This window comes from Neovison vison, chromosome 6 (genome assembly GCF_020171115.1).
Source record: "Neovison vison isolate M4711 chromosome 6, ASM_NN_V1, whole genome shotgun sequence".
NCBI classification, from domain to species: Eukaryota; Metazoa; Chordata; class Mammalia; order Carnivora; family Mustelidae; genus Neogale; species Neogale vison.
This window is the reverse complement of record NC_058096.1, coordinates 96,915,107-96,938,793: the sequence shown is the minus strand read 5'-3', so window position 1 is coordinate 96,938,793 and position 23,687 is coordinate 96,915,107. Positions and strand designations below refer to the sequence as shown.

The following is a 23,687-nucleotide window of genomic DNA, read 5'->3' as shown; positions in this document are numbered from 1 at the left end:
TGTAAGCAACATATAGATTTTTTTTTTTTATCCATTCTGATACCCTGTGTCTTTTGATTGGGGCATTTAGCCCATTAACATTCAGGGTAACTATTGAGAGATATGACTTTAGTGCCATTATATTGCCCGTAAGGTGACTGTTCCTGTATATTGTCTCTGTTCCTTTCTGATCTATTACTTTTAGGCTCTCTCTTTGCTTAGAGGACCCCTTTCAATATTTCCCGTAGAGCTCGTTTGGTGTTTACAAATTCTTTTAATTTTTGTTTGTCCTGGAAGCTTTTAATCTCTCCTTCTATTTTCAATGATAGCCTAGCTGGATATAGTATTCTTGGCTGCATGTTTTTCCGTTTAGTGCTCTGAATCTATCATGCCAGTTCTTCTGGCCTGCCAGGTCTCTGTGGATAAGTCTGCTGCCAATCTAATATTTTTACCATTGTATGTTACAGATTTCTTTTCCTGGGCTGCTTTCAGGATTTTCTCTTTGTCGCTAAGACTTGTAAGTTTTACTATTAGGTGACGAGGTGTGGACTTATTCTTGTTGATTTTGAGGGGGGTTCTCTGCACCTCCTGGATTTTGATGCTTGTTCCCTTTGCCATATTAGGGAAATTCTCTCCAATAATTCTCTCTAATACACCTTCTGCTCCCCTCTCTCTTTCTTCTTCTTCTGGAATCTCAATTATTCTAATGTTGTTTGTCTTATGGTGTCACTTATCTCTCGAATTTTGCCCTCATGGTCCAGTAGCTGTTTGTCCCTCTTTTGCTCAGCCTCTTTATTCTCTGTCATTTGGTCTTCTATATCACTAATTCTTTCTTCTGCCTCATTTATCCTAGCAGTGAGAGCCTCCATTTTTTATTGCACCTCATTAATAGCTTTTTTGATTTCAACTTGATTAGATTTTAGTTCTTTTATTTCTCCAGATAGGGCTTTTATATCTCCCGAGAGGGTTTCTCTAATATCTTCCATGCCTTTTTCAAGCCCGGCTAGATCCTTGAGAATCGTCATTCTGAACTCTATATCTGACATATTACCAATGTCTGTATTGATTAGGTCCCTAGCCTTTGGTACTGCCTCTTGTTCTTTTTTTTGTGGTGAATTTTTCTGCCTTGTCATTTTGTCCAGATAAGAGTATATGAAGGAGCAAGTAAAATACTAAAAATGTGGCAAAGACCCCAGGAAAATACACTTTAACCAAATCAGAAGAGACCCCAAATCTTGGGGTGAGAAAGGGTATAAAAAGAGGTTCAGAAAAAAAAAGAAACAATTTAATAAAGAAAATGAAGAAAAAATATAAAAAGAAAAAAATATATATATACATATATTAGATAAACTATTTAAAAAACGTTAAAAAAAGTAAAGGGTAAAAGTTAAAATTTAGCAGAAGCAGCAAAAAATTGAAAAAGAAAAAACAAATTAAATTAACTGCAAGACTAAAAAATTATGGGGAGAAGGCCATGAGTTCTGTGCTTTGCTTTCTCCTCCTCTGGAACTCCATTGCTCTCCTTGGTATTGAACCTGCACTCCTTGGTAAGTGAACTTGGTTCTGGCTGGATTTCTTGTTGATATTCTTGGGGAGGGGCCTGTTGTAGTGATTCTCAAGTGTCTTTGCCCCAGGCAGAATTGCACTGCCCTTACCAGGGGCCGAGCTGAGTAATCCACTCTGGTTCGCTTTCGGGAGCTTTTGTTCCCTGAATGCTTTCCGTAGAGTTCTGGAGGAAAGGAATGAAAATGGCGGCCTCCTACTCTCCAGCCCAGAGGAGCCAAGAGCTCAGGGCCCCACTCCTCAGTGTGCCCTCAGAGAATAGCGTCCAATAACTCCTGTCTCCCTGGCCTCTGGCCGTGCTCTGAGCTCACTCAGGCTGCAACCGGTTCAAGGTAACCCCCGCGCTGAGAGCTCACTCCTTGGCTCTGTCTCTGTAGCCGGCTTCCCCGTTCTAATACCTTCAAGCTCTGCGGCAGACACCCCCGATCCTTCTGTGACCCTGTGGGACCTGGGGCCCTGCTGACCCCGTGTGGGCTTCACCTCGGTTTAGCCTCTGGAGCGATGTCCCTCAGCAGAACAGACTTTTAAAATGCCCGATTTTGTGCTCCGTTGCTCCGCCGCTTGCCGGGAGCCGGCCCCTCCCCCTGCGGTCTATCTTCCCTTTGCTTTGGATTCACTTCTCTGCCAGTCCTGCCTTTCAGGAAGGTTTTGAGTGGTTGATTTTTTGTTTCTAGAATTACTGTTCTTCTTCTCTTCGATCTCCCATTGGATTTGTAGGTGTTTGCAATGTTCAGATAAGCTATCTAGCTGATCTCCTGCTACCTGACATAGCCTCAGCCTGCTACTTCGCCATCTTGACTCCTCCTCCCCCATCATTAATTTTTGATGTATCTTCTGTAGTGAACCAAGTGACCAAATAAGATCTAATCACTAAGATTTCACTGAATCCTTACATAGTGACAATACAATTGCATACATACTCCTTATAGTCCCATTCCACCTACTCTGGAGTTTAGGTTACTAGGTTGAGATTTGGTATTAAGATAACAGCCATGTTGAAAGAAGCTCTAAGAAGCAACCATATAGATCCCTTACAGTAAATCTATTACTGAGGCCACAGACTGTTACATTATAGGGTAATTTTGAATAAAGTGACCTTTCTGATTAAACTATAAAATATTTGAATTGAGCAAATGGCTTATTTAAAACAAACTATACATCCCTCTTTCCATTAGCCACCAGCAAACCAAGGGAGGAAAAAAAAAAAAAGATATAGTCTGTCCCAATCAAACTTGTGAGATCTTATGAAATACTTTGTGTGACTTCATCCAGGCTTCATCTTAGCATCTTTATTTTTAATATTGTTTTCCACTTTCAGCTTTGTTTTTTAGTTGTGCTAAAACACATGTAACATAAAATTTGCCATCTTACACATTCTTGAAGTGTACACTACGTACATTCACATTGCTATACAGTCTATCTCCAGCACTGTTTTCATCTTACAAAACTAAACTTCTCTATTAAACAGCAACTTTGTATTTCCCTCTCACCTCAGCCCCTGGCAGCCATCATTCCACTTTCTCTCTCTCTGAATTTATCTACCCTAGGTACCTCATATAAATACTTGCCTTTTTGTGATTGGCTCATTTAACTTAGCATAATATCCTGACGGTTCACCCATATTGTAGCATGTGTAAGAATTCCCTTTCTTTTCAGGCTGAATAGTATTCCACTGTATGTATATACTACATCATGAATATCCACTCATCTGTCGATGGACATGGGTTGCTTCCACATTTTGGCTATTGTAAATAATATTCCTGTGAATGTTGGAGTACATCTTTGAAATCCTGCTTTCAATTATTTGGGGTACATACACAGAAGTGGAATTGCTGGATTGTATTATAATTCTATTTTGAATTTCTTGGAGAACTACCATACTGTTTTCCATAGTAGCTGTGCCATTTCATATTCTGACAAACGATGCACAAGTGTTCTAATTCTCTACATCCTCAACACACTTAACTATTTTCTGGTTTGTTTGTTTTTAATTTTTTTTTTTAGATTTTATTTATTTATTTGACAGAGAAAGAACACAAGCAGGGGGAAGGGCAGAGGCAGAGGAAGAAGGAGGCTCCCCGTTGAGCAGGGAGCCTGAATCAGGACACTATCCTAGGACCCTAAGCTGAAGGCAGACGCCTAACTGACTGAGCCACCCAGGCACCCCTATTTTCTGTTTTTTTGATAGTAGCCATTCTAAAGAGTGTGAGGTGGTTTGTCATTGTGGGTTTGATTTGCATTTCCTTAATGATTGGTAATGTTGAGCATCTTTTCATATGCTTATTAGCCATGTGTATATCTTCTTTGGAGAAATGTCTATTCAAGTCTTTTGCTTATCCTTAACTTGGGTTCTTTGTTTTTTTTCATTGTTGAGTTGTAGGAACTCCTTATATTTTCTGGAAATTAACCCCTTATAAGGTATATGATTTGCAAATATTTTCTGCTGTTCCATGTGTTGCCTTTTCACTCTATTGATAGTTAGTGTCCTTTGATGCACAGAAGTTTTAAAATTTTCTTATAGCTTAATTTATCTATTTTTTACTTTTGTTCCCTGAGTTATTTTTACATTAATTTAACCTTATATGTATTCTATAAGCTATTTTAAACTCCTCCTAGAACAGAATATAAATAAGTAACAATGTAATCACTCACTCTTCAATATTAGCTATCCTGTAATTTTCCTATGACATTTTAACTATTTGTACCTTGTTATGAGCCCTTTATTTGTTAATAGAAGGAATATAAACAAATAGTGCCTGAATATCTGAATAAAAGTTATCTATGTAGGAAAACAGTTTTCCATGGACCTCCCACATTTTTGCATGTCTTGTGAACAAGGTACTGACTAGGCTTTGCTCTGGACTATCTTTTCAAAGGTGCTTGGGTAGTAAACAGCCATGGAAGAAAAGGCAGATCTGCTTACAGCCTTAAAGGATGGCAATAGTGTCTTCCTCTAGAGTTAAGGACAGGTATGCTTATAGCCTATTATAAAAGATTTATGTCCTCTAAGCTCAGGATTCCTCTCTTAAAATGCAATCTACTGCATGTGAAAATGTCTCCTGGTTCTCTCTGCATTGCCATCTGGGAATTGTGGCTCAAAGAATCAGTACTACAAGAGATTAGAGACTGGCTACTGCTATTGCTGTAAGAAACTGTCCTTTGTTTCTGGCTTTGAGGTTTGTGTATTCTGTGATCATCCTTGAAACCATGTTAGGCTAACTTGTAAGCTTACAACTGGGGGAAAACTCAGACCCTTCATGGTGCTTGGCAAATATTATAAGGATTTTTGTACATATACTTGGAAGTCATTTAGCCTAATCTCCTACTCATTCAAGACTTTTTTCTGTACATCTTGACAGATGGCATTCTAAATATCACTTAAATGATTCCAGTAAAAGGAAAACTCTTCTCAAAACCTATTGCATCATTGCTCCCTCCTTGTGTGAACTGAACTATTAATAACTTTATAATACTGAATTTTGCCTGGCCTCACCTGGTATTGCATAGAATAATTATTCTGTTTTCCACATGGCAGGTCTTTGTATTTGAAAAGTACTTACTTAGTCTCCACTAATCTTATTTAACTCTCTAGACATAGCAATTTTGTTCCATATCTTCATGCACTATGTTTTCCCAACCCCCTAGATACTCTAGACACACTATGGTGATTATTCTCACAGATGCTTGGAACTTTTGAATTCAATAGATTATATGGCTAAGACACAATTTAGTGAAAATATCATTTATTATTTGGACAGAATGCATTTGATTGATTTAATGTAAGATTTATGGGCAGTTTTTGTGTTTCTGTCATAGTGTTTACATTGGGCTTGTGATTAAAATATTCAGACTTTTTCCATGTGGTCACTTTCAAACTATGATTGTCTTTGTAAACTGACTTTTTAAATCTATAACATAAGATTTTTATTTTTAACCAGTCCAGATCATCTTGAATTTTCCTTCTGTCATCAGATATTAGTTCCTTGTTAGGTAAAATTTATGCCATCTGAAAATTTTATAGACATCCTTACAATCACTTAATCTTAGTCACTAATGGAAATATTGTCCACAAAAAAGGCTAAGGACAAGGCATTAAATTCCTTCTTTCATGATAACACAGACCATACTTCATTTTTATTGACCAGTTGTCTAGCTCGTTATAATCTACTGAATGATGCCATTATCCAGCATAAATGTCATCATTTTATCCACAAGAATATCTTATTTGATGAAATTAAAATAATCCACATTTTTGGAAATCTCTAGATCTACCATTTCTTTTTTTTTTTTTTAAGATTTTATTTATTTGACAGAGAGAGATCACAAGTAGGCAGAGAGGCAGGCAGAGAAAGAGAGAGAGGAGGAAGCTGAGCAGAGAGCCTGAGGTGAGGCTTGATCCCAGGACCCTGGGATCATGACCTGAGCTGAAGGCAGAGGCTTTAACCCACTGAGCCACCCATGCGCCAATAGATCTACCATTTCTTTTTTTTTTTTTTTAAGATTTTATCTATTTATTTGACAAGATCACAAGGAGGCAGAGAGGCAAGCAGAGAGCGAGGGGGAAGTGGGCTCCCTGCTGAGCAGAGAGCCCGATGTGGGGCTCGATTCCAGGACCCTGGGATCATGACCTGAGCTGAAGGCAGAGGCCTAACCCACTGAGCCACCCAGGCACCCCAGATCTACCATTTCTTAAAGAGTATTTCAACACTTCACTAGAAAAAGAAAAGGAGTGGCATTCAGGAGGATGAATCAATGCTAACTTACCTTGCTACTGACCAAGTAAGGGAAAGGGATCTGAATTTAGGCATCTTTGTATAAACAAGAAATTGCTTTTCTGATCCCTAATCTCATAAAAGCTAAAACTTTAAGCCCCTGAAGGAGTGATAGCTAACATTCTCATTCCCAAAGTCCAGGCAAAAATCCATGGCTTCTGGTGGAGAAATAGAAGCAAAATATATCCCTTTCTGGGGAAATAGATAGGAAACTCCTATCGCCACTGTGACTTTTTGTTGCAGTTGGAAGTATACTATATCTTTATTGTTGTGTGGTTATAAACTTGTCAAAATGTATCAAACTATATACTTTAAAAAGGTGAATACTACTGTAGTAATTTATGCTTCACAAAACTGTCAAAAGTATATTAAAGTAAGTTAATTTTCTAAAAATTAGAGAATAAAGAGAAAACAAAGAACATGAAATCAATATTGCCTTTAAAAACAAACTAAATTTTGAAATAACAATTATTTCCATTAAAATTTAAGTCTAAAAAGATCTCCCAAGGAAACTGAATGAAACAGGTACCTATTTCACAGTTTTATTTAGATCATTAAAAATCTTTTTTTTTTTTTTAAAGATTTTATTTATTTATTTGTCAGAGAGAGAGGGAGAGCGAGCACAAGCAGACAGAGAGGCAGAGAGGCAGAGGGAGAGGCAGGCTCCCTGCCGAGCAAGGAGCCCGATGCGGGACTCGATCCCAGGATGCTGGGATCATGACCCGAGCCGAAGGCAGCTGCTTAACCAACTGAGCCACCCAGGCGTCCCTTATAAGTTCCCTTATAGCAGTTTCTAACTAACAATACATTACAAATGAGGTATGTATTATTTTTCTACATGGCATTAAAAAGTTTGCTAACTCCTGTATCTATTAATTATAATGTATATGAAAAGCAGAAATGCACAACATACTGTTTATTTTGTAATAAAATGAGAAATTAAAAATAAGAGTTACAATAAAAAAGACTACCCCTTGGAAATTGAACAGTCCTATCCTAAATAATTTTTCAATCAAAGAGGAATACATATATATAATTAAAGACTAGGGGAAAAATTATGAGAATAAAATATACTCTATCATTCTTAAGGATATAGTCAAAATCAATGAAAAATCAGTAAAAGATAATCATAGCTGTAAATGCTTTCTTTATACAGAAAGAAAACATAAATAGATTAAGTGAAGAATAAGAAGAGAAATATTAAAATCCAAGGAGGACAAAAATATAAAATACAAAAATAGAAATGAAGTAAAACTGAAACTAAAAGACAGAAAGAATAGGGAAAGGAATGGCTAAAACTAAGCCATTTGGTTTGGTTAAAAGACCAAAAAAATTCAAAACTTCTGGCAACTCAATAGCAACATAATATTTTATAAAAATCACAGTATTATAATAATAATAACAATAATAATAATAATAATAATAATAATAGAACAGCCTTATTTTTATGTTTGTTCACTTTTTGTCCTGGATATACTTCTATTATTCACTTGCTTAATCCTTGACTTTAATATTATTTATTTATTAATTTCAGTGTTACCTTGAATCAGTAATTAATTCAAATCATCCCTACAAAAAGTCAAAGGACAAAGTCCACAAGATCATGTTGATAGATCTAAAGGATATTTGAAAAAAATAAACATTTATTTCTAATAATAACTCTTGGAAAAATAATGTTTCTCATATCAAACCATAATCACAATTATCTGTGAAATAATAAATCATTCCTAGATTACCTCACTTACTTAAATTCCTTTTAAAAATATTATAACATATGCGGTAAGAGAAGAAAAACATGTAAATATTGAAAAGCAGTACCAACCATCATTATTTACAGATGATGTGAACAACTAAATTATTGTAATATTAGGTCAAAAGGATACAAAAATAAGTATATTTTATTTACACATAATGTATTATTTGCCCCAGGGATACAGGTCTGTGGCCCAAGAGGCGTACACATTTCATAGCACTCAGCATAGTACATACCCTCCCCAATGTCCATAACCCAGCCACCCTATCTCTCTACCCCACCCACCCTGCCAGCAACCCTCAGTTTGTTTTGTGTTATTAAGAGTCTCCTATGGTTTGTATCCCTCCTGATCCCATCTTGTTTTATTTTTTTCCCTCCCTACCACCCGTGACCCCTGGCCCTGCCTCTCAAATTCCTCTTATCAGAGAGATCATATGATAATTGTCTTTCTCTGATTAACTTATTTCACTTAGCATGATACTCTCTAGTTCCATCCACATCGTTACAAATGGCAAGATTTTCTTTCTTTTGATGGCTGCATAGTATTCCATTGTATATATATACCACATTTCCTTTATCCATTCATCTGTTGATAGACATGGTTTTTTCCATAGTTTGGTTATTATAGACATTGCTGGTATAAACATTCAGGCGCACATGTCCCTTCGAATCACTACATTTGTACCTTTAGGGTAAATAACCAGTAGTGCGATTGCTGGGTCATAGGGTAGTTCTTTAAAAAACAAATATTTTGGGAGCACCTGGGTGGCTCAGTGGGTTAAGCCTCTGCCTTCAGCTGAGGTCATGTTCGCAGGGTCCTGGGATCAAGCCCCGCATCAGCGGTGGCAGGGGCCCAGGCGGGGGGGGGGTCTCTGCTCAGTGGGGAGCCTGCTTCCCCTCTCTCTCTGCCTGCCTCTCTGCCTACTTGTGATCTCTCTCTGTCAAATAAGTAACTAAAATCTTAAAAAGAAAATAAAAATTAAAATAAATAAATAAATAAACAAGTGTTTTTAAAATACATATGTAAATGCTAGCAACAAGAAGTTAGGTAATAATGGGAAAAATCCAATTCTTACTATGACTATATACAATGTTTTCAAACTTTAAGATGCATACAGTTCACCTGGGGGTTTTGTTAAAATGCAGATTGAGCAGGTTTGATATGGGAATCAAGATTTTACATTTCTAATGAACTCTCAGGTGCTGCTGATCATGTTTTAAGTAGTAAGATATATATATATGTGTATATATATATACATATAAGGTATAGATAGTTTTACGTATATATACATAGTATATATATATGCATACATACACATTCATACATATTTTCATGTATAATTCTCACATAAAATTTTAAAACTTAAGAATTTAATAAGAAATTAGTGAAACCTCTATTTTTAAAAAAGGAAAAAGAAGGTTAAAAATTACTGGAGAAAAAATATTTAAATGAAGAAGAGAAAAGTCACATCCCAGGATGGGAAGACTATGGTATAAAAATGTCTATTCTAATAAAATTAATCAAATGCATTTTTTCTTAACACAATGAAAACCCACCAAAAGCTGTAACTTTAAAAGATAAGGGTTATAAAGTTCATCAAGAAGAATAAACATCCCAGACAACAAATTTTTTCAGAAAGACAGCATTAGGCAGTTCTTCTCTTCCAGAAATTAAGATGTATTTTAAAGTGACAATAATTTAAAAAATTTGTTCTGCATAGAAATAGATGGATTAAAAGTGTGGGATACAAAGTCCAGCCATGGATCCAACTGTGTGTATAAACTTACATATAATGGAAGTGGCATATCAATCACTAAGAGAAAAATAAATTATTTGACAAGTGAATTTATCTATAATAATATGTATTATTTTACATGATCTCATTCAGTTCAGTGCTAGTCAGTTCAATGAGCAATCATGACCTGTTACTAACACTATCTCTCTTCTTCTGACAAAAATGCAATGAGTTCTGCAATTTAGCTATTCTCTTTAACATGATCTTGTTTTTTGCCAAAAGCCCTATCAACATAGCTAAATCGGAGTTATTTCCTCTGTGATAAAATCAGGCCCATCAGCACAGAGTTCTTCTCTCTCTGATTATAATTGTAGGGTTGCTGGGGTTTTTGTTTGTTTGTTTCTTTTTTCACTGTAGCCCCCATCAGATTGTCCATTTTAGTCTTGACTACCTCCAATAGCTCCTCAAATGGCATCAAATGATAAATGATTAAGAACTTTTAAAGCTAAATCAACATTTCCTTTACAAGTTTTAGGCACATAAAATACATCTTTATAAGGGTATGTTATTTTAGAAAGCATCAAATAAATTACTAAAAGTGTAAAAACTAGGCTTCATAATCCCCATTAGGATTTCTTTGCCAAATATCTAATAAGACATATCATAAGCACACAGTAAATTCTGCAATAGCTATGAGAGCCAAAAATAATAAATTGCCAAATATTATATCTCATCTCAAATTTCTAAACTTTTTTCTTTATAATTATACCTCCACCTCTCAGGGCAGACTGGGTCCAGGTCTTCTTGGGGTCCCTCAGATAAAACTGTGACTCACATGGTACCATGTAGCATTATATTATGATTAAAAGAAACTCTTCCAGTTTAGCAATAGTAATTTCTAAGCTTGTGTTCTCTACTTGCATTTCTTCAACACCAGAAATGTAATTACAAGCAACTTTTTAAAATACCTATCCTTTTTAGAAGTCACACGGAAACAGTTCCCATGTTTATCTCATCAACCCTTACTACTCATGACAATTTTCTCCTTCACCTACATCCCAAACTATTTTGATGACTGTTTTTTTCCATCCTCCCTCTTCTACTAAACATTTCCTTCCCTACTCCTCTTTTCCACCACACCCTATCCTTCTCTCCAGTCTTTGCATTTTTATCAGTAGAACTTGTGGGGGGGGTTGGGGGGGAAAGAACTTGTCTGACAAAGCAAGATTCTTAGAGAACAGCTCAGCAATGCCAGAATACTACATCATGGGCAAAGAGATGTCAAAGGCTAGAAACATCCATTCAGTAAGGATTTTGTCCCATCACATTTGTAGGCACTTAGTAAGATTGCACCAGTGAATGAATGATTACAAAGTTAAAGGGAAGAATTAACTATAATATGAAAGAAAATTCTTGTCAGTCAGAAGACCTAGGCCCTTGACAGAGCTCTGCTCTTATTCCCTCTGACCTACTTTTACAAAATTACTTTTACAAGGATAAGACATATAAACATACTCTTTTTCTAAATTAATATAAAATATTAGCAGTTCAGTATTGATACGGGACTCATCTAATAGTTTTTTTAAATTTCCAACATTTTAATCAGAAATCACCAAAAGAAATAATGTATATTCTGGGGGTTTAATTATTCATTTGTACAAATTATTAGTCATAGGGTAACATAAAACCTCACTAACTTAGGCCCCTTTAATTCAGAAATCATCATGCAAAAAGCCATAGGTGTAATATGAAGTACTGAGGCTAGAGATAGGAAAGAAACTAAACTTGAAACCTTTCTTCAGCTAATTTGTTGTGTATGATTTTAGAAAGTTCCCATAACCTCTTTGGTTTCTGTGAAGTTGTGTTTAAAGTGAGACAAGTTGTTCAAGCAATCCGTCTCATCGTCACATAATTCTATGATTCTGCATGGGCCAGGTAGATATTCCTTTTCTACTTTATTCTTTCTATAAACAATGGTTCTGGGAATGGAATTATTTTTGTTGGGATGTTTTATAATCTGGATATGACTAGGCTTCAGGGATCACATGAATTCCCTAAATTTAGGCAATTATGTTTGGATACATTTTTCTGGGCAGAAGTACATAGCTTACATCTGATTCTCACAAAGCTCTGTGAACTTCTCAAAAAAAGACAAAAAACCACTTACTTAAATAATGGACTAATTCCAAGTGATTCATATTAACTTGTTAAAACAGGCTCACAAAAAGTTTGCTTCATAATACTGCATTGGTTCTGTAACATTCTCTGTCCTACATCAGTAACACAATACTCTGTTAGTAGAAGCTACATTTCAAACTTTCATTAATAATCTCCCCATTCAGTGACGAGCCATAGACTACATCTGTCTAGTTCACCTCATTACATCAAATGCCTTGAACAGTGCCTAGCTCTCGATGAATGAAAGAAGGGAAATGTCTACCAGTATATCTCCAGGCGAGAACACCAGTAGGGAATGATCATCTTTTCATCTGGGCATTAATTGAGACCCTAAAACTTAGATGATGATAGAATCAACAAATAAGGATAGATACCTCATTTTATACTGAAGCCAAGCCATTGTAATTTCAATAAAGAAGAAATGAAATCTGAAGTGATGAAGGCCTAACCAAAAGTGGCAAGGTCAAGACCAAAGGAATGGAACAGATTCCTTGCATTTCACTAAGAACCTAATTATTGAGTGCAAATTACAATGCCACCCAAATTCCAGTTCCTTTCTTTTAATTGAAATTCAATAGCTAATAACCTTGTCCTTCATTATGAGTACACATACCATAAGTAACCTCTGATTTTTGCCTGATTTATTAACATAAGCAAATAAAATAATATTATGTCTCATATGTAATATAAGTTGGATTCCATTTTTTGTCACTGCCATATCTATAAAAGATATTCAGTGCTATAAATCAAATTCTTTTATCATGCAAACATAATTAGTTTTTCAATAATGCTTGTTTATTTGTCTTAACTGACAATTACAGGAAGAAAATGGTCTCATTCATTAGTATCTTTTAAAATATATAGTACATAAAATTGAATACATGTTATTTCATTCCTGTACAATTCTAGTAATTGACTTTTAAAAACCTAGTAACATTAGCATCTCTTTTATCTTCTTATAGGAGCATTGTTTTAAACCCAGCTTATTTCCGAAATCATCTTCGCCAGGCAACAGTGTTTAGATGTCTAGAGAGATATTCAGAAGCTGCCCGGTATGTTTGTTATAACTTTTGTGAAGATTTATTTCAAGTTAAATTAATTTCATTCTCAGCTTCTGGTAATAGCATAACAGAACTTTCCATTTCTCTCATGGAGTATGATTTTACCAGAATTATTGTCTTATAAATGTCAAACCAACAATTATTGACTATCTTTTTCCTTAATTAAAGCCATTCTCTGTTCATAGCTCTTAGTAAAAATTCAAACTTTCCAGCCATGAGGTCACTCATAATGATGGGAAAACTTCCAGGGAAGATTAGAAATGAACTTGACCTCTTGCCCTCCAGTACATTCCTGGTTTTGGTTGTAATGACACAATTCTGTGACTCTGTCTTTCTTGAGTTCTGGAAATGAAATCCAGCAGCATGAAAAAGACCTCAGGAGCTCTTTCTAGAGGAGATGGCATCAGTTGTAACATCAAGGGTTGTTAGAGCTGTTCTAATATATTGCCTCCTAGACCCCAGTATGTTTTATAAAAACCTAACAAAGCAGCTTTTAATATTTTCATCCCCAGAACCTACACAACAGAAAAAAAAATTTACAAGAATTGTGCAACAGCCTCAATGTTACATTCAAAATTCCTTTTCACCTTTGACTACAAAGGCTTTTTTTCTTCCTGAATCAAGTCATATTGGACTTCTCTTCCCTTTGATTAATCTCTCAATGAATTTTCCTCATCTCCCAATGAATAGCTGCTATTTCTAACTTGTCTTCATTTATTTATTTAAGATTTTTAAAATTTATTTGACAGAGAGAGAGGGATCACAAGTAGGCAGAGAGGCAGGCAGAGAGAGGGGAGGAAGCAGACTCCCCACCAAGCAGAGAGCCCTATGCGGGGCTCGATCCCAGGACCCTGAGATCATGACCGGAGCTGAAGGCAGAGGCTTAACCCACTGAGCCACCCAGGTGCCCCACCCACTTTAATATTCTAGGAATTCAGCAAGGTGAGTGGTTTCTTCACCAGCTCCAAGCACTATTCCTAGGGAAATATCTGCAGTAATAGGGATGAGAAGCCTAGGTTGCAATCTTTGCAATATAACACTTTCTTGGAGAGTGTAGTTTAAGGAATTTAAATGGATAATAAAATGGTTCCATAAAATTTATACCATGAAATCGACATGAATTCCATTTATTTAGGTGGTCCTGAGAGTTACCAAAACTGAATTAAATGATGGATATGGAGGGCAGAATTAATCCCAACTACACTCACTTTGCGGTCAAACAACCATTATGCCACAACATCTATTTACCTGTATGTTAATGTGCATTTTTTAAACTTATAATGGTCTTTATGTATCAATCTCGTTTTTTACATTCTATTTTTCCTTATACTTTTTCTAATGTATTCCATCTGATGTACTCACTTGTGACTTTTTTCTACATTTTATTTTCTCCACTAAGTTGTCTGTAACTTTCTTTCTGCCCACATACTTTTCCTATGTGAATGAGAGGGAATTTAAGAGGTGGTGGTGAGCTTCCTTCAGTCCCATACTTTTTAAAAAGTCCCTAGCTACAAATGAACCTAATAGGTCCAATGTAAACCGATACCACTACCTGTAAAATGATGTTTTCTAAAAGATGGTTTATTAATGTGTCTTCTGAATCTAATAAAAAAATCATTAGGAGAAGACTAGATGCAACTTCAAAATTAGATTGCAACTAGTAAAAAACAAGCTGTGAGAGACTATGGAATCTGGGGAAACAAACTGAGAGTTATAGAAGGGAGTGGGGTGTGGGGATGGGGGAATCTGGTGATGGGTATTAAGGAAGACACAGATTGCATGGAGCACTGGATGTTTTATATGAACAATGAATCATGGAACACTACATCCAAAATTAATGATGTACCCTATGGTGACTAACATGACACAATAAAAAAAAAAGATGTTAAGAAAAATTGATGATGGTGTGCTGGGATTGGCTTGTATAGACTCTGAAAAGCCAATTGTTAATATTCTGGAATTTACGGAGAGCCAGTTTTTAAAATAGAGGAGAACTTAGTAATGCTGGGCAAATTTAAACTATAGAAACTGGCAAATGCTACAAAGCCGCCTTTTCTGGTTCAGGGAGAGCCAGGTTGCCAGCCTATCACTGACTATAACTTAATTGTATCAAGCTTTGACTGTTTGAGTTAAAGTTGTGACAAAAATTCTTTATGGGCCCTAAAAACAAACAATAAAAACTTGAAAGTTAGTACTCTGCAAGTATTTACTATACAAAGTTGGAACTGAATATCCATTGTCCTTGATGTGTATATCCCTGCAATGAAATAAATGTAGGTGTTCAATATCATATAATGACTGACCTGAAGACCTGATAATAGTCCTGAGGAAGTTCCTGATAATTTTTGGTTATGCTGGTATGGACTTTCCAAAAAAGAAGTAGATACAATTAATTACAGATATAAGAGTTTTTCATCTTGGCTTCCTTGGCAATTATAGTCCTCAATATACAATATTAGGCATTATGGTTTTCCCAAGGGGAAGAATGAACATGACTATGATAGTGTCTCTTAGCTATTAGACTTGTAATGTGAATAATAAATGCAAATAAATATATAGAACATTCATGTTTATCAATTACTTTCTTGGAAATTTGGGTAGTTTGGTTCAGGCCTCTTACAAGGATATTATATTTAAACTCACTGGAAAAGCCAACACCTTAAAGTTACTTCCTCTAGAATGTCAAGTAGTCATGTTTCTGAAATTGAAAGGCACTTAACAAATGCAAAAGAATCCCATTACTACGTGACTTAGGAATCTTAAAACCATTATTTGCAGTGAAGTGAATCATCTCTTTCTGATTCACGTTAGAGTATTTATAACCAGGAACTAGAATTTGGGCCACCTAAGGTTTTCTGAGCCTAACCAGCTCTACTCAGGAATACTTAATAAAAATAGGTCAGAAAAGATTCCCAGGACAGTCTCATAAAAGCCAGGATTCTCAACCAGAGAGACTAGAGAAAATGCTATGACCTGTATTTGAATGGAAGGTATCAGTCAGGTTTACAACAATGAGCAGGTCCTTTTATTTTATGGGTCAATATTCTTTTAGTAACATCCTACCTACCAGAAGAGAGAACAAGAATATATAGATGGTAGGAAACTGAATAAAAATAAGGATATTTTATTTTGCTTTAGGCTCTGCAGGGATGCTGGTCATCCTTGAGCAGACAACTGGCACTGGTTAAATTGATTAAAGTACATTTTCAGACCATAAATCTAAATTGAAATTGCTGTAACTCCCCAAGAAACAACCAACCTGTGAGGTCTTACCTGAAATAGCAAGTAGCCTAGCTCTTTAACATCTCTTCATTTCTATGCACATAAAAGTATATGTGTTGAATTAGAATGTCTTTGCTTGAATCTGCCTTCTCTCGTAGCACTCACTCTCACACACACACACACACACACACACACACATCCTTTGGCACTACCTTCATAAGAAAGATGGTAAGATAAGAAAAAATACGCAGAGATGTGAAACGAACAAAAGTGAAGACTATTTTATGAAAAGAGCTAATAACTCTTGATAATACGAATGGCATGTCTTTTATTTCTGTATGCTCAGTGACTTCCACAGAGTTTGGCACATACCAAGCACCAGTTCAGGGTTGGCAAATTAAATTAGCCAGTTTTGAGTTTGTAATTAAGAACCATTTAGCAGCAGCAATAAGGAGATATTACATGAAATTGTTAGTACAACCCTGGTTAAAAGATAAATATGAGAGTGTTTACATAGTTAAGTTATGGTGATAGTATCGTGACTCCTATAATAAAGATCTATAAGGCAAAAAATAGCTGACATTACAAAGGAACTACTTTAGTTAAGATCACACTGTGTAAGTAGAAGCAAACAGAAGGTAATACTAAAGGGGAAAGTACAACAAAAGCTTCTGTTCATCATTAAGGAAGAGTTAGTTGTGCATTTCTACATATATGAACTAGATGAGGGCAGTAATCATGCATTTAAATATTCACAAATCTCAAGCTGATGGTGTTTGAAGGAGGTCAATTATAAGATAAAAGAGTTGTATGAATTACAGAGAACTAGAGACCACTAACTACAATGACCATATAATTTATCTTTCAAACTTATTAGTGAAAATAGGCATTGTTAAGAAATAACCAGGAAAATATGCATAAAGCAGGACTGTTGTGACCACACTGGCCAGCTGGCACACTACCCTAGTCCTTCTGAAGGGAATGGCCATATTCAAGTACAGTTAATGTTGCTGTATACAACTGTAGTACAGTGTTGTCGATTTTTGAGTCTTCAAGAAATAATGCTTTTCAGAACTTGGCAAGAGAAATTTCTTAATTTTTCTTTTTTTTAAATTTCTTAACTTTTAAATGTTAATTATTTCATGTTTTTCAAACACAGTTTCATATTAAGAAAGCTGAAGTAGTCCCATTCGTGAACATGTAATTCACTGCTTTGTTGCAACAAATCTGTTCTACCTTTTATTTATAGTAGTATTATTTAATACCACATTATATATACTATTATGATAAATAGATTAGGTAATCAACTATATAGTCTAATTTTTTTTATCTTTTTCCTTCCTTTTTTTAAAGATTTTATTTATTTATTTGACAGAGATCACAAGTAGGCAGAGAGGGAGGCAGAGAGAGAGGAAGAAGCAGGCTCCCTGCAGAGCAGAGAGCCCGATGCGGGGCTTGATCCCAGGACCTTGGGATCATGACCTGAGCCGAAGGCAGAGGCTTTAACCCAATGAACCACCCAGGTGTCCCTATCTTTTTCCTTCTTAAGGTAATATACAAATAGTATGTTTCTTTTAACCAAATCAAAACACAATACAATTAATTCACAAGATGAATTAATTCATGGCTGCACTCACTAGAGTGAGTAGCCAGACAGATAGAGAGAAGCCAGATAGGTAGATAGTAGAGGTTAAAGCTGATGCCACTGGAAATGGAAATAATGCATATATAAATCACAACATTCCAAAAGAGAAAGTGATCTAAAAATAAATTTAAGTATTTGTTCAGAAACATGGTCACATAAAATAGTGATATTGTTATTGATAGGCAATCACTCAGAATAGTACTACAACAGTAAGCAGCAAGAAACTGTGTCAGCTGTTTTAGTGTCATAGAACTCTATGATTTTAAATGAGATTATTGTGTGTCTTGCAAGGGAGGAGAATATACTTACAGGTAGACTTAAGACAAATGATTCTGAAAAGATGATAGAAGTGTTGGGAGTTTATTTTAACTTAGTTCTGATTCAATTGAAAGTATAAAATCCATTCAAACACCATGCAAAAATACATCACAGTTTTTTGGTTACAGTAAGTTCTCATTTATGTCTTCAGATAGTATAAATGAAGACTGTAGGCTAATTTTTATTCTTAAACTGTCCATCTGCCTGAAGGGCTTTTTCTTTTTTTGTGGAGACAGTTTGCCTTTACCAGAACAGCTTAGTGTAGGCTAGTATTAATCAGTCCTAGTGACATACAGTTGTATGCTGGAAGGTGGACATGATCATTCCACCATTAAGTGATATTCCTTTTCCTAGGTATTGATAAAGCTGTATGATCCTGAAGCACTACACAATGTTGCTTCTTCATGTATGATTTCTAAAACAGACACTAATATAGACAAATTTTAGTCATTTCATATCACTTAGGTTAAATATCTGACCATAAGACTACAACTCATCAGTTTCTACGTATGTAAGGTGAAGCATTTGTGACTTCACGGAAAAAAGTGAAGGTGGCTCAGTGGGTTAAGCCGCTGCCTTCGGCTCAGGTCATGATCTCGGGGTCCTGGGATCGGGTCCCGCATCGGGCTCTCTGCTCGACAGGGAGCCTGCTTCCTCCTCTCTCTCTCTCTGCCTGCCTCTCTGCCTACTTGTGATCTCTCTCTGTCAAATAAATAAATAAAATCTTTAAAAAAAAAAAAATTCTATATCTTCAAGTTTCTAACCATCTTGTGTTTCTTAAGGATTTAAAGTTACAGACTCATAAATGTCTAATCTTACAACAAAAGTACTAATCATAAGGTTGCAATAATAACTGATGGCTTAAAAGTAACTGTTGCCCTAAGAAAAGTTGAAATTTTTGGACATGATCCAAATTATAAGTAAATTATTGCAAGAATAAATAATTTTACGTGCAAATAGAATAGAAATTTAACACAGGCCTATTGCAAAGGACGTCCAGAAATTCATTAGAGAAAAATAAACAATGATTGATTTTGTGAATTTCTCCATCTTGCTGATGTACATCATGATAATTATTTTTGTCCCTATTTATTCAAGTTTTAAGTGTGAAGAAATAAAGAAATAAAAATGTTCTCTTCTTATTCTTCTTCCCTTCAATCAGATGCCCACCTGATTCCACATTTTCTACAATGGTGGAATTATAGAAAATCAATTAAACATTAAAAAGTTTAATTCAAAGGAGCTGAAGTTTAACTCCGCATGTTCTGTGCTATTTTCTTATGCGTAAGTGTTGCTGAAAGAATTAGAATTTAGTCTGCTGATGATAAAATTATGATAATGGATCAAAACTTCCATATCTTAATCTGCAAATTGGAGATAATAATAGCATCTATGTCCCAGAGGTTATTATGAGGATGAATGAGACAAGTACACTTGGCACAGTACTTGGCATATCATAAACTCTCAATAAAAAATAAGGATTATCATTGTTTTTGTTGTTGTTAATGGGAACTCTTTGAAGATAGGTGAAGCTTCCTATTGAGAAAATGAGTTTCTCAACATTGACACCAGAACACAACAGGACACAGATTGCACCACAATACTAATAGACCCTGTCTAACTCTGGGAGTCATGTCTGTGTTTTGGGGAACCTCCATGTTAACATTGGTGTTGAAAGGCATGATTTTGGTTGGGTTAAGGAGTTAAAAAGGGAAAAATTGATTTTTAAAAAAAATTTTGCATATGAATATATCATGAATTTTAGCATCTTATTTCATTCTGAGAGATACTCCAATTATTCTTAAAGTGAGTTAGATTGTAGAGACCCCCAGCATGGGTAGATGGAAGTTCAAATGACATAAATAGTTTAGGTCATCTGGTTTTGACTCCAAATTCTCCCTTTTTCTTTTCTTCATTTCTGTCAGAAATAGCAATACCCTGACAAAAGATTAGGCTGGAAATCCTAACAGCGCACTGCCGGAAACCCTGAAATTCTTCACACACACACCCCACTTTAAAAAAAAAAAACAACTGGCATTGGTTCATTACACTATTACGCACATAAATTAATCTTGATGCCACTGATTGTGAAAATTGTTTATAAGTCAAAAGTTCTATTTCTGTATCTGTCTGCTAAAGAGGAACTGTCTGCATTGGAGAATTATAGCCAAGTCAGAGAGACCTGTGTTCCACTCCAGGACCACAAATGACTAGTTATGTGTGACCTTGGGCAAGTTAGTTAAGTAACCTCTTTTAGTTTCACTTTCCTCAACCATAAAATGAAGATAATACTACTACTTTACAAAGTAAGCATAAGGTTTGCATGGAATAATGAGCATGAAACATGAAACTCAGTGCCTGGCACATAGTAAGCCCTCAATTAATTATTGCTCCTGCTGCTATTGTTATTGTTGTTGTTGCTGCTGCTGTTGTTGCTGTTACAAGCTTTGAAGAATGATATTTAAAACCTAAAACATTCACTCTAAAATAATTATGTCAAGTGCAACTTTGGAAAAAAACATTATATTCCAGAGCTACCACCCCAATTTATCTTAATTTTGACAGCCGTCATCTATGATCCCCTGCTTTTTGCCAAACTCTATGTCAGTTGCTTGTAGTGCATTAGCTTTGCTCCTCACAACTCTGCAAAGAAATTATATTCCACATTTTTTAGGTGAGGGAACTTAAGCTAGAGTTCGAATGACTTGTCAAAGACCATTGATAAGTACCAAATCTGGAATTCGACCTTAACTTTATCACCAAGACCCTGGTTTCTGCACAAAGGATGTACTTGCTCTTGTCACACTTCGTATTGGCCACTTGGGGGAGTTTGAAATGGTATCGATTGCCTCATTGTGGTTTACATTTTCTTTTTTTTATTACTGGTGCACTTGTGCATTTTTAATATATTTATTGGGCAATCATGTTTCCTCTTCTGTGAAACGCTCATTTGTATATTTATCTTGTATTCATTTCTTATTGGATTATTTGTCTTTTTATTATTGAATCATTGGATTCTTTATATACTCTGGGTACTAATTAGTTTTAGCAATATATGTTGCAAGTAATTCTTTCCAATTTATGGTTTATATAATCATACTCTTTTTGTTATCTTTTGATGAAAAATTAAAGACTTATTTTGAGTGTAGTCAACTGTAGTCAAATTCTTTTATGATTTGCACTGCTTAAGTTTTTAAAAAAATTCCCTTCTATCCTAAGCTCATCAAGATACCCTTCTAAATTATCTCAAAAGTTTTTGAGTTTTTCCTTTGCCTTTTAAGTTTTGACCCAATGATAGTTATTTTTTATATATGGTGGGAGGAAGGATTCTCTTATTATGTTTTTCCCTAGGTAGATAACCAATTATCTTGATATCATCTTATTAAATCCTTTTGCTATTGATCTACCATGTTAGCTCTGTTTATATCAGTTTTCCATATGTGAAAATGTTAGTTTCTGGTCTCTATTCTATTCATACATCTGTTTGTCTGTTACCTTGCCAAAAACACACTATCATACTTAGGATTATATTTATACAATGGTTTATAATTAGTCTTGATATTCCTGATAATCTAGCAAAGGAAACTTTACCAACTGATTCTTTTTCAGGAATGTCTTGTCTATTCTAAGCCTTTTGCTCTTCCACATAAATTGTAGAAACTGTGAATTTGAATTCCAAACCAGAATAGTGTAAGTTCTAGTTAGGAATTCCCAAGGAAGACTCTCTTACTTCCTTTTCCGTAGTCTACCAGGATCCAAGGCCAAGACTGACATGCTGTTCCACTATTTTGCTCTGTAAGAGTTTCTCCTAGTTCTTTTATTGAATGTGTTATTTGTAAGAAAAACTTTAAGTAGGTTGTCTATTCAATCTTCCCTCTGCTTAAAACCCTTAAGATTTGTCTACTTTTCCCCATGCACATGTCCCATTAAAAGTTAGTAGACCAGGGGCGCCTGGGTGGCTCAGTGGGTTAAGCCGCTGCCTTCGGCTCAGGTCATGATCCCAGAGTCCTGGGATCGAGTCCCGCATCGGGCTCTCTGCTCAGCAGGGAGCCTGCTTCTCTCTCTCTCTGCCTGCCTCTCTGCCTACTTATGATTTCTCTCTGTCAAATAAATAAATAAAATCTTTAAAAAAAAAAAAAATTAGTAGACCAGTAAATATTAACATATACCCTCAGAAAAAAACTTTTTTGTTTGCTTATTAAACCCTCTTTACTTATGTAACACTATCTACATATTTTTTAAATGATTGTTTGACACAAGAAGCCAAGGAGATGGTACCCCCAATAGCCAAAGTTAAAACAATCTGAATAACTGGGGCACCTGGGTGGCTCAGTCGGCTGTGTCCAACTCTTGATTTCAGCTCAGATCATGATCTGGGATCAAACCCTACATAGGGCTCCCTGCTCTGCGGGGAGTCTACTTGTCTCCCTCTCCCTCTGTCCTTTCCCCTACATGCTCAAGCATATTGCATGCACTCTCTCCCTCTTTCTCTCATAAATAAATAAAGCTTTTAAAAAAACACAATTTGAATAACAAAACAAATATTGGTAGTATCAAATTATAATCCATTGAATTAAATGAATATTCATATATGAGTTTATTCTAATATAAAAATAATTGAATAAATATATGGGGGATAAATGAAAATTCTTCCTTACAGAGGAATACCAATTAATAAATGTAGAATAAATGAGAGAAAATCAATGTTAGCAAGCACCACAGTAATAATTGTTGCAAGATATATCTACTAATGGACTTTAATTTCAGCAATTCCACTTTGTTATTTATCTGAAGACAACAAAAACACTAATTTGAAAAGATATATGTACCCCTATGTTCATTGCAACATTATTTACAATAGACAAGATATGAAGCAACCTAAGTGTCCATCTATAGATGAATGGATAAAGACAATATGGTGTGTGTATTTGCCTATCTTTATACACAGACACACACACATCCACATACACACACACACACATTAAGAAATACTACTCAGCCATAAAAAAAATGAAATCAAGCCATTTAAGACAATATGGATGGATGTAAAGGGTATTATGCTAAGTGAAGTAAATCAGACAGAGAAAGACTAGTACCATATGATTTAACTTATGTGTGAAATCTAAAAAACAAAACATAGACATAGAGAAAAAATTGGTGTTGGTAGAAGCATAGAGAATAGAGAAATGGGTGAAATAGGTAAAGGGAATTTAGAGGTACAAACTTCCAGTTATAAAATAAATGTCACAAGAATGTGACATAGAGCATTGAAAATATAGTCAATAATATCATAATAACTTTGTATGGTGACAGATGGTAACTAGACTTACGATTCTTTCATAACATATAAAAATATCAAATCACTATGTTGTACCTGAAACTAATATAAAATTGTATGTCCATTAGAAATAATTATCTCCTACAAATATTTATCAGTTGGAGAGGAAAACCTACTCACTT

General features: G+C 35.2%; 1 protein-coding gene across 1 annotated transcript in view; it reads left to right on the top strand.

Moving 5' to 3' along the window:
* SPATA16 (spermatogenesis associated 16) overlaps positions 1 to 23,687 on the top strand; it is a 229,842-nt gene that overhangs the window by 88,999 nt on the left and 117,156 nt on the right. The window contains exon 3 of the mRNA XM_044255113.1: positions 12,944 to 13,033. Within this exon, the coding sequence (XP_044111048.1) occupies positions 12,944 to 13,033 (90 nt within the window). The remainder of the gene's footprint in view (positions 1 to 12,943; positions 13,034 to 23,687) is intronic.